Below are 12924 nucleotides of genomic sequence, written 5' to 3' on the forward strand. Positions count from 1 at the left end.
TAAGTATTCACCCCCCTGGGTCGAATTTGTTGAACTGCCTTTGGCTGTAATTACAGCTGCATGTTTTCTACTATACAGTATGTCGCTCTCAGCTTTCTTTCCTGATATTTTTGCACACTCATCTTGGCAAAATTACTTAAACTCAGATTGGATGGAGACTTTAGGTGAACTGCAATTTCCTAGTCTTGACACAGATTCTCAGTCAGATTGATGTCTGAGCTTCGACTGATAAATTCAGGTTCTTGGTTTTGACCCAATCAAGTCTAGCTTTGGCAGTATGATTAGGGTTGTTTTCCTGATAGAATGCAAACCTCCTTTTCCGTTTCATGTTTTCCAGAACTTTGTTCCGGACTTGTTTTGATAGCTGCTTGGGTTTCATGATGCTTTATGCTTAGGTATGTTCTCTAACAAATGTTATTACCTTCGAGGAACAGGTGTATTCATACTGAGATCATGTGACACTAAAGTGCACACAGGACAATTACATTCTATTATGTGACTTCATTTGGCAGCTGGTTGCCCTAGAACTAATTAAAAGGTTTCACAGCAATAATGGTGAATATTTATGCAATCAATCGAGCAGCTGAATTACCTCTTAAGAATAATTAATATTATTAGGCTTATTAGTAAGCCCAGCATTCATCTGATCACCCCCAATGTCTGTGTACACCTTTAAGCGAGCCCACATTCTATCACACAAATATGTCGCTCACAAATACCAATAATTTAACTAACCCACAAGCAGCACAGAAAGGAATGCAAATACAACTCTCAGGCCTTGCTTTATCAGCTCTCTCAAATGCATATTATAATGGACTCTCTAAGGTATAATGTCTAAATTATCTACATTCTCTCAAACACTAACCTCATTCTTAAAGTGTCATTCACAAGAAAAGCATATGCAAGAGAAACTAACATACAAAACGTCACACACATGTCAAAACAAAGTCAGTGCTCTTCTGAACACACATCGCACTGTCTAATTACAGGCCAGTTCTTTTCTATAAACACAGTGCTCACAGTAAATAGGAATTTGCAGCCCATCATTTACGCAATCTGTGTTAAAGTCAATGTGTGCACTCTGATATGACCACAATGTCATAGACCCCGCTTCCATAATGATAGCTGAGCTTAAGGACTTGCAAAATGTTTTAGCAATTGCATTTTTAAACAAAACTGTGATTAATTAAATAGTGCAGATGCTATAGTTATAGCAATGTGTAATATCCAGTAAGCACAAAAAGACTATTTCATTGTACTTGGCCAATCAAACACAATTATGAACTGTGATTCTGAACGTTGTGAGGCTTTAACTCACTGTGTAGAAAATTGTCAGCTATTGAGAATAAATTTAATTGTGTATTTAGTTACTTTATTATTATTATTAGTAGTAGTAGTGTTATCAGAATCATTTTATTTGCCATATACGTTGACATGTATTAGGAACTGTTTTTGATGTTTGGTCATCACATAATATTATGAGTTCCAGATTTTACCACTGCTTAAAGTCAAAGTTCAAGGAGGGTGAACACTTATGTGAGACATTGTAACATTTGAAATTCAAAGTAAAAATGTAATAAAGGCATACGCTCAGTCTGTGGGACTAAAGGGATAAACTTGCTGAAGACACTCTTAGCGATAGATAAGCTGGAGACGAAGCAGGAGTAGTTCCCGCTGTCAGAAGCCTCTACTTTAGCAATATACAGATTTCCTGTGGTCTGAGAGACGAAGCGTCTCTTATCCAGCGGGATGAAGATGGGAAATTCATTGAGCATCCAGCGGAAGGTAAGATCATCTAAACGGACAAGAAAACACTGTTAAAGATGCCAGGAATCATTAACATTATGAATTATGTATATTTGTGAGTAGAATATAAGGAAGATATTATAAATAAGGTATTGAATTAACCTGGGGAATGCGGAGGAGGAGCACATAACAGCACCACTCCCTGACCTTCCTTCACACGCACGGCTTCTCTTTCCTCTGTGGAAAACATATCTAAATCTAGGAGTAAGCAGAATGAAATTCGTTTAGGCCGCTTCACAAACATTGTCATTATGGCTCTTCTCAACTGGCACGGTGACCTTTATTTAAAAAAAAACTCACTTTCAATAAACAAAAGGACTAAAAAAGCAATTTCACATAATATGCATCATCACTGGAACCTTTGAGTCAGCACAACCCACAGAAGCATTAAAAAAATGTTGACACCAAAAATGAATTCCCAGCTCTCCTCAGCTGAGGTCGTCTAGGTGTAAAAGGCATAAGCTTGGGTTTTTGGAAATGCTACCGAAGTGTTTATGTAAAGCTGAATAAAAGACAAAAAGTCCAAGGTGGATTTAGCAGAACAAAAGCAGCATTACATAATGGCGTGTCTTGGCGCCATCACTATCACTCACATCCAAACTGGAGAGATGCCTCTTGACTGATGACGGTGCCGAACTCGTTTGTGGCCAGGCAGGAGTAATTCCCAGCATGACTGGTCTTATCAGGTCTGCTGATGACCAGATTTCCCCCCATCAGGCTGTAGTCTGTGTTACCCTCCTCCAGGTTCTCAATGTCCAAGCCATTCAGCCTCCACCTGCAAACAGGAAGAAGAAGATGGTAAAAAGGGTATGCATGCTGTCATTCCACATGGAGCTGATAAATAAATAAGACATTATATTGAAATCAAACACAATACATTGGCAATTTCTACTAGATTTGTATTAGTCTATCCATAGATGTGCTATGCTGAGGCTTTTTGTACAAATATTTATTTATATCTATCCATCTGTTTTGGCTGCCAACCCTGTGGGTGCTCTTGAAGTGATGCCAGCTCAACAGGAAATGAGCTAAAGATGCTCAATCTCCTTCAGCAAATGGCCTCTGAATTTTAGGGCAGGTCAAGATGGAATGAATGTAACTGAGAGGAGATGAAGGGGAAAATTGAATTAGGGAGGATGGGTGCTGAGAGGGACAGGGGTACAGCAGTGGTTTAATATGAGGTGCAGTAAGGGTCAAGCCCCTGATGGAAATTAAGTGTGTAAGAAGATAGTCTACATTGGTGGGTCAAAGGCTAGGTGGTGAAGAGCCATGAGACCAGCTGAGTGAAATGGATGAGGAAGATCACACAGGCATGATTAATGATCTCACACCTAGGTAATGATGTGCCATGTGAAAACTGTAGTAGTACTTTGTGAATCCTACTGCAACCGAGCAGAAATTTAAATGAGCACTAAGTGATGCATGCTCTGCTACGAATAAGAGTGAAACTCAGCATGAATGGTTAGAAGCATATGTTACTCGTATGTGGCAGGTGGGCTGGCTCGTGCTCGGCAACTCATGATTATCTTGTCCTCTTGAGACTCCTCAGGGTAGATGGTGTCAAAGGGCTGCTCCTCAAACACAGGTCCATAGCCTGAGGAATCGTCTGAGGGAAACACACATACGCACGCAGACACACAATCAAATAATGATCAATTTGTGTAAAAAGTGGGAAAACTTTAAAACCTTGTCTCAAACCTGTTGGAGACATTAAGACTTCCTCTAAAACGAGGCTTATCCGGTATTCAGAGTACCACAGTTGCACACAGAACTAGCATTTACATAAGTAGACAAACATGTAGTCAGGTAACAAACTAAAAACAATTCAATTCTGATCATCTCACACCACAAATTTCTTTTCTAGTAATCCCAAAAAGTTTTACATTAGTATTCAGTGAATGTCTATAGATTGTGTATTGTGTTACATATAATAACACTGAATTCACAGTAAACAATGGCACATCTTCAATATGCATTTATTAATTATGGGAAATATTTGAAACCGTTACAGCTTGTCTTGTCTCAGTGTCTAATTGCTAACCTAAACTGATATATACATTTACATGCTTTGGGCCGTTCAATGAAGAGTACTGAACTGCTAGAGGTAGCACACATGACACAGCTTGTTAAATAGTATAAAATTTATCCAAAACACACTGATATGTAGGCCTGTCACGATAACTACTTTTGTTGGAGGATGTGTTGTCCCAGAAATACTTGCAATAAACAATATTATTGTCATTTTAAGACCATTTCATGCCACTGATATAATGATAATACAATAGCATAATATTGCAAGTACATCCTTTCAAAGAGCAATGAACGTTTACTGCTTAAGAATATTCAGTTATTAGAATTGGAATGTTAAAAAATAGTTTTTGTCTTCTGTAACACAGAGTAAAGCTTTCAATGTTTCGTGCCATCATTCATGTTCGCTACTGTACTACAAAGTTCATTAGTAATCTAGACAGCTAGCGTCGTTTCAAAAAACTACTGTTTGAAACACTCACTTCAATCAACCTGCTGATTGTACTAGCACCATGCCAGGCTAATTAGCCTCAGCAAGTCATTAGGGAGGCAAACATCAAACGCTAGTCTACACCCAGTCAGACACAAATAAGATGAATAACTAATGAGCCAAAAGGGGCTCCTGCAAATCCTTATATCCAGACAGTGTGTGGATCTGTCTTAAGGTGTGTGTGCACACTCAGAATGCTTTCACTGTCATTAACCTTTAGTGTTTTACACACACACAAAAAGAGCAGACATATAGTACGTCTGTGCATCACAAAAAGGTGTCAACTCTAAATCTCTGTTCTATGTGAAATCATTTATCATTTATATATAATGAAATAATGTTAAGATGAGGAGAAATTATCCTCAAATGGGCATTCAGAACTGACAGGTGGCACAATAGCAAAAAATCAGTCTAATCCTTCAACTGAGAGCAAGTCTGCAAAATGGTGCGTCAGTTGAAGCAGCAGAACTGAAATGAAGTGCAGTGAGGAGATCTTGTTTCATAGAGAGAAATAATAATGATTTGAGAGAGAAAAAAAGAGACAGATGGCAGGGAGTTGTGTTCAACAGGGCACAGAGAGCAGAGAGTATGAATAGCAGGCAATTTCTGTTCTCCTCCGTCTCTCTCTTATTTTTATATTACTGTGATTCGGATTGATATACTGTATGCAATGTTCTCGGCTTGTATTTAAAATGTTTATTTAAAAAAAGAAACCAAAACAACCCATTTCAGTAAGTTTTAAATGCAGATCTGGCCTTCACTGGTGCACTGCCAAGCAAAGGCCCCTCTCTGTTATCTAAAAGTGTGTCATCTGTTTTTGACTGACTCAATCGAGAGGCACGCAGCCAACTCAACACACAAAAACATAACACACAAAAAGCGCAGGCATTAAGAGTGCTGTTGAAATGTAAATCAACAACATCATATTCCTTAAGTCGACTTCAACTTAAGGTTTCACGGCTTTTGGTCTGCATAATGAAACATACTGTATATTTGGGTTATTTATAGAGTGTTGAATTTGGTGGGATTTTCGTATAAAGGCACTTACCGTACATCTGCAGTGTGTGATTCTGACTGAAGTAAGATCTAATTATCTAAAAAGAAACAGCTAAAGGTGATTAAAGTAATCATTGATATGCTCACTTTTCACTTTCAGAATGATGATGTACAGTGATGCTTGATTGACAGCACCTGACTCTAATCTCACCTTCAAATTAAACTGCTAATCCTAGAGGTTCACATACTTTTGCCACTCACAGATATGTAATATTGGATCCTTTTCCTCAATAAATAAGTGACCAAGTATAATATTTTTGTCTCATTTGTTTAATTGGGTTTGCTTTATCATCTTTTAGGAGATTTGTGTAAAAATCTAATGATGTTTATGATGAATATATATATATATATATATATATATATATATATATATATATATATATATATATATATATATATTCTAGGCTTTCCTGGTTTTAATCTTCTATTAGCAATATTGCTACTTTTTGCCCACTAAGTGTTGTGTACACAGAAAATTCTGTAGTTGTGCTCAGAGGTGGGTGACATGACCAAAATATCATATCACCATACTTGAGGGCATCTCTACAATACACGATGTGCATCACAATATAAATTTAGCTAACAAACCGTCAGCAAAACAGTAGTAAAATAAACAAAAAGAAATTTTAACTGACTTTGACGATACTTTTCTCTTATAAAGATTATTCTTTTTTTAATTAATGGCATTCAGTACCTTCATTTGTAATTATTAAAAACATTTTAAACAATACATCACCATACCAGTGATATCTCAGAAAAGTGTATCGCGTAATCAATTAAGATATTGATATGATATTGATATATCACACAGCCCTAGTTTTTTTTAAGTATTGGTTATCACATTCAGACCAATTGTTATTTTTATAGTAATTGATTATAGAGCCTGTGACAGTCACAGAGACCATTTTCGCCTTCAGAACAGCTACTTTATTAATGTCTGGCAAAGTGTAAAGAAGTAGGAGTGGGGCATAATAAATATTTCCTCACCATCAGAGGTCATAATCACCTGACCTAATAAGCCATTCACTGGTTATTTCTTGGTTTTACAGGATGTAAGCAGCTCGTGTTGGCTTAACCAGTCTGAACAGTGGTTCAGTGGGTAGCTTTGCTGCCTCACAAATCCTGGGACCCAGGTTTGAGCCTAAGCTTGGATTACTATATGTTTGGAGTCTCTGTGTCTCTGTTCTCCCCATGTCCATCTGCGTTTCTTTCAGGTTCCTTGGCTTCTTCCCACCTCCCAAAAACATGGACGGATTTATGGCTGTTTTCTTAGTCGTTGTTTATTTTAGATTACTCTTTTGGAGTAATCTTTGGCTATGTTTACTGATTCAGATTGTGTTTTGACCTTTTTAGAATGAAACCTCACTCCTCTGAATCCTCACTCCTCTTCTAAGTCACCATACCAACTCATCTTCTTAGTCCAGTATGTTACTCATAACATCAAAGCTTCTTCTTCTTCTTCTACTACTACTACTGCTACTACTACTACTGTATATTCACACATCACACAAGGTACTGTATATTCCACCACTGGATGGCTCAGTAAAGGTAAAGGTTTTATAAGCTCTGATCTGCCAGTATATGCTTAGATCAACCAGCCTGTATTGTGTTTTCCATTTGATAAAGCAGATACATGACAGCATTACCGTTTACTGAAAGATCGTTAATGTGAAAAATGTGAAATGTCATGTGAAAAAATAAGTACACCCCATGGAAATAGTTTTTTTGTTGCAGTTGTTTTTTGTTTTTTTTTAAACATATTTGGACAAGCAAACATGGATGCTTATGAATCTGGCAAGGGATTTAAAAAGTTCTCCAAATTTGAAAAACATCATTCCGCTGTAAGGTAAATCATCTACAAATGGCTCAGATTTCAAACGACTGCCAATTTGTCCAGGACTGGCATTCCCAGTAAATTCAACCTAAGAGCAGACCATCTGATGCAAAAACAAGTCTCCAAGAACACCAAAATTTCCCAAAGATTGCACTAATTTGACCTGCATGGGAGGCATGCCAGAAAAAAAGCCTTTGCTGTCTAAAAAGTACATTAGAGCAAGACTCCAGTTTGCCAATGAATATACTGTATAGGCAAAGACCAGGCCTTTTGGAATAATGTGCTCTGGACAGACAAATCAAAGATAGAGCTGTTTGGTCACATTAACAGCAGACATGTTTGGTGTTGACTAAAGACAGCTTTTCAGGAGAAGCACGGTGGTGGAAATGTTATGGTTTGGGGTTGCTTTGCTGCCTCAGGGACTGGACAGTTTGCATTCATTGATTCAATTATGAATTCTGCATCTTATCAAAGAGTGCTTGAAAATAATATGGGGCCATCTGGCTGAAAGTAGAAGTTGAACCGAAAGTGGACCTTTCAACAGGATAATGATCCTAATCACATTAGCAAATCCACCAAGGAATGACTCAAAAAGAAGAAATGGAGGGTTATGGAATGGCCTAGTCAAAGCCTGGATTTGAATCCTATTGAAATGTTGTGGGGGGATTTGAAACGGGCAGTACATGCAAGAAAACCCTCAAACATCTTGCAACTGAAAGAATATTGCATGGAAGAGTGGTCTAAAATTCCAGCAAGCCGATGTCAGAGACTGGTGGACAATTATGTAAAACACCTACAAGAAGTTATTTCTGCTAAAGGGGGCAATACTAACTTCTGAGGCTAAGGGTGTACTTACTTTTTCCACAGAAGAATATCACATCTATTGGTATTTCTGTTGAATAAATGATTGAAAAATTATTTTTCCTTGTGCTTTTGTTCAAGTGTATCAACTTTATTAATAGACACTGTTTCAAAGTCCATCAAATGTTTGCTTGTCCAAATATGTAAAAAAAAAAAAATTTAAAGCCAACAATTTCCATGGGGTATACTTATTTTTTCACATGACTGTATGTGCCACAGTTGAACTACATTATGTGTTACATCATTACAGTGTATATAGCAAAATGATTCCTCTGTGTGTAAAACATATTTGCTGTTAATATGGGCAGGACATTAGGCAGCCTGTCCAGGATTTTGATTGCAGAAATTAATGCAAAATCAAGGAAATGCCACAATATTCGGAGGAGCTTGCAATTGTTCAAAATTACTGCAGATTTGAGCCAAGGCTTGTCATGTGATGTCAGTACATTCTGACATTCTGCCAAATTCACAGGCGTCGAACATGAGTACAGCTAAAAGGTCTCATTTACCAAAAAACAATCACTGTGAAAGACCGCAAAACAATTTTGTGCAATTGCGGTTATGCCAATTCATGTAGTTTTCCGTAATAAAAGCATAAAGTGGCACCAAAATCAAGCATTTTTTGATGCAACAATCACAAAAAAAAAAAAATCTCAGCGAAATATCCTGTACAAACTGATTAGGATATGCAAACAAGACCCTTTAACATGCTTTACAGTTAAAGTCTTATCATTATTACTAGCATTTTATTTTTGAGAAATTTCAGACTCAGTTTGAACTCGTGGTGATTGCAGCAATAAAACATGGTTCTGCATATGAATAGTCCATGTTGAATGAGGCAATTCACTAAGTAACTCAGTTCTCTATTAAATAACAGGCAAATAATGGGCCTGTGTGAATATGAGCATAGTACAGCCTTCAACAATCATCCAGTGACTGACAGTCCCTGGTTGTCAGCCGTGAAAAAGGATTCACTTATCAAGTTGTAATTGCCAGGAACACCAGTAACCACTTGGGATTAGGCAATGAGAATCCAGTAAATGGATATATAAACAAACCTATTGTTTTTGCACAGCTAGTGAAAGCCAGCAAGATCTAATAAATGTCCCACAATCTGGTTTAAATCCTGTGAGCCAATCCAATGCGAACTCCTTTTCTGGAACCATTAGGTTAAGACTTATTTATGGCAGGCTCTCTCAGAGCCAAGCCACACATGACTAAATCACAATGACAAAAGGCATGATTGTAACAAGAAGAGCACAATATACAGTATATCACAATATAATATAGTATAATACAAATCACTGTAATATGAAAAAAAATTTACAAAACGGTGTACAAAACTCCTGTGTAACTGGCTATTAAATAAATTATACACTTATTTTAATTAGATAGAAATTATACAGTTTGTACAGTTTGTTCTATTGCAGATAGGTATATATATGAGGGGGGGACCCCAAAAATTCCATTAATCCCCTTCACTTGTCCCAGCGTTTCTCCCATTTCCTGTAGTCACGTTTTGTCATCATGTCTAGAACCTCCTGAGTATGTTTTCTGGATTTCTTCCATGGTGGCAAGACTCTTCAGTCTCATTTTTAAGTTCGGGAATGAAAAGAAGTTGCCACATTCGCCACATTTGAAGACCGGGATTTTTTGGGCCCACCCTCTTATACACAAATGGTTTTTTATTTCCCTTTACTCTGATTGGACTATTTAAATCTTACACTGCATGTAAATGTAGTTATTAATACTTAAAACAGATAATGAACCATATTAATAAAGAAAAAAATATATATTTACTAAAATATCTATTTACATACTATCATTTTGCACATTCAAAATGAAACCCCACTGTAATTAATGCAACTGTAATTCGCTTAGATTTGCTAAAGCCATAATATGAAAACAACTCTCAGACAAACTCTTCCAAACTTTATCATGCTGACCCTAGATCTAGATCTATAAGTCTTTCTTCACCTAATTTCCCATTCTTAATACACTATGACACTTTTACACAAAATAATCAAGGCGCAGTTGTGTGGCAAATATCTCACAGAATCAATCCTGTTACTTGACATAGAGCAAACATGAAAAAAATGCAAGTAATACCAAGACCGTAAGAAGGCAGCTATCACACTTGTTCCTCAGGCTTGAAGAGTGTATATATAGCACAAAAGGGATCAAAAGCGAAATGTCTGGCTGTCAAAGAACATGCGACCCTGTCAAGGCTTAGATGGAAAAATAGAGGGGTGTGCGTTTGCATGTGTGTTGGTATGATTGGCGGACAATCCAAGGAAAATGGGAAGTAGGGCTGCAACAAATATTCAATGCATCTTAAATAATACAATGCTGAAAAAAATGTCACATTTCAGACTTCAGACTAATTTAATGTGACAGTAACAATTAATGCCAGGTACAATTTGAATAAACATCCTGTACTGCTCCAGTTTGTTAACTAGTATTGCTGCGAGGCTAAAATTGAATGCCAGTAACTAACAGTGTGCTCAGTTTCTGGAGCGGTAGGAAACCCAGCCTACAGCGTTGTTTACGCAGATTGGTGGTTTTGGTACAAATTTGAGCCTCATTTTTCACTTATCCCCATGTTCTATCGTAGATCTTTTATCATTCATACCACAGAGATACCAATAACATGCAAAGTATTCACTGAGACAGAATATATGAAAATCATGTGAATTAAAACCCTAGCTGGAATTTAGTATGTACTTTGACAATCATCTAACACATTATTATCTACTGTCTAATTCCCCTGCTGGTTTTATTAAATCAGTAGTTTTGAGCTTTTCTTATCCTTATAGAATATTCAAATATTCAGGCCTTTATTCTGCTGAATATTCCATTATTGCAGCCCTTAAATCATTTGCCTCCATATTACAATCTTTTCTGAACTAATGAAACCTGGACAAATAACAAGCATCATTCTTGCCTCTGCCTCCTGCTAGATTGGCCTTGGATCGTTAAAACCTTAAATTCCTTTTATATCCGCATCCCCAAATCAGCAAATTGAAGGTTCAAGGTATGCAGAAGTAATACGTTTCAGACACTCGTAGTCTCATATTCATTGTTCATGCTGTTTGATTGTCTTTGCCTTGTGCATTGGGACTGCATCAACTCATACTCTGCTCATGTAAACACAGGATGGTTGGTGGCAATCAGTGACAAACAACTCAGACAGGGGATATCAGACACAGTAAACAGCCACTGAAACACAATATTAATCATACTCACCAAAGATGCCAGCTGCGTCACCATATGCAGCTGGAAGAGGAAAAAAAAAGTGCTAATTTCATATAATATAAAGCTTTTGGAATTTGAGGCTCAAAATCACACTGTAAACATTTGATGTACTCAATGAGAATTGTAAGACTATGATAACCACTTATTTTTACTGTTTTCAATCTGGAAACAGGTTCAGTAATAAGCTATATGACCTGCTTTTTGGCATAACAATAGATACTCTTAAATGTATTTATTTGGCTGATAGGTTTATCCAAAGTGACTTACAATTAAGCTGATCAGTTGAGGCTTACGGGTGTTACAGTATGTCCCTGGATGCATTTTTGGCTTTCTGTGTGAGTGTGTCTCTCTCTGTCCCTTCCTCTCTCTAATATCTGTTTAGGATTTGCAGATCAGGAACAAATCACTTAGTAGAACATAAAAGGTTGATGGCTGGGAACAATGTTGGCCTCGTTTGATCGAAGCATATCATTCCTGTTAACAGCTGACGTGAGTTTTTTGTATTTCCAAGCTTTATGCTAGTTTTTGGCATAAGTAGCCTAGGTGTGGCATAATCTCTCTCATGTGTTAGCTAGCCAAATGTGAACTCGTGTATGCAGAAGATGGCAGATAGCGCTTTCCTCAGAGTGCTGCCCTGTGATGCGCTGCCCAGCATGAGAATCATTTTCAAAAGATGCGGATGGCTGGCTTCACGTGCCTCGGAGGGAGCATGTGTTATCCTTACCCCATAACCCTAGCTACCATATGACAGTTGAAGAGCTGGCTGGTGGAAGGGAATTGGCAGGTGACTAAAATGCCCCAAAAAAGAAAAATTAACCAATTCCCTTTGCTCATTTTGATGTTAGACATTATCTTTGATAAAAACAACTCAGGATATCAAAGTCATACAAAGACAGCGATGCCGTCCTTGTTATTTTAGACTCTGAGAGCAGCTGACAGTAGGTAATACGTTGCAGCTGTATCTCATGAACCCAGGAGATGCCCTCTGCTTGGCATTCTCTCTGATGCTCTGGCTTTGGCCCAGTGAGCCCAGCCTTCTTCTGGCCGGATATGAAATTGCTGCTCCTAATCAGTTGGATCGTCCCTTGATGGACTAATGTGAGGAGACAGCCACATTCTAATCTCAATGCAATTAACCAGAGTTAGTAGTCTAGGAGCCCACTGCTGTCACGAATATAGAGAGACAATTAGGAAAGGAGCAAGGAATGGGAGCTAGAGGGAAGGGGAAAAGAAGAACAAACAACACTGTGAGGAATACTCACGACTGGAGGAGAGTGCGAGGGACAGAGCGAGCAGGAGAGGCGTGAGATGACACATGGTTCTGGGGTGAAGGCGCTCCAAGACAAGGGCTTACTGTTGTGACATTAGAAGAGTTCCTAAAAGCAAAGAGATAAACATATTAATGTGAGCAAGAAGCAAACTAGAGATATACTGGAGACTAATGTTAAATTCTGAACTAATGCGCCATGCAAGAGTTTCTTGCTCGAAGCATTAAGAGCACAATACTTGTAATGACTAGAACTTTGCAATGAAATGAATCTTATTCTTATGACAAAATGTTTTTATATTCATTTGCTCTAGTTACAACCAGCAG

The 12924-nt window shown here is 37.7% G+C and overlaps 1 protein-coding gene across 3 annotated transcripts in view; it reads right to left on the reverse strand.

Annotated features, from left to right (window-relative positions):
* The window catches only part of cntn1a (contactin 1a), a 73075-nt gene that overhangs the window by 26094 nt on the left and 34057 nt on the right, over positions 1-12924 (reverse strand). For 2 of the 3 annotated variants that reach the window (XM_053685916.1, XM_053685915.1), the window contains exons 2-7: positions 12593-12706; positions 11322-11351; positions 3286-3412; positions 2400-2581; positions 1909-2004; positions 1589-1795 (exon numbers count right to left, since the gene is read on the reverse strand). In XM_053685916.1, the coding sequence (XP_053541891.1) occupies positions 1589-1795; positions 1909-2004; positions 2400-2581; positions 3286-3412; positions 11322-11351; positions 12593-12647 (697 nt within the window). In that variant the 5' untranslated portion in view covers positions 12648-12706. The remainder of the gene's footprint in view (positions 1-1588; positions 1796-1908; positions 2005-2399; positions 2582-3285; positions 3413-11321; positions 11352-12592; positions 12707-12924) is intronic. The other variant, XM_053685917.1, reaches the window with a different exon arrangement.

This window comes from Ictalurus punctatus, chromosome 14 (genome assembly GCF_001660625.3).
Source record: "Ictalurus punctatus breed USDA103 chromosome 14, Coco_2.0, whole genome shotgun sequence".
Classification (NCBI taxonomy): Eukaryota; Metazoa; Chordata; class Actinopteri; order Siluriformes; family Ictaluridae; genus Ictalurus; species Ictalurus punctatus.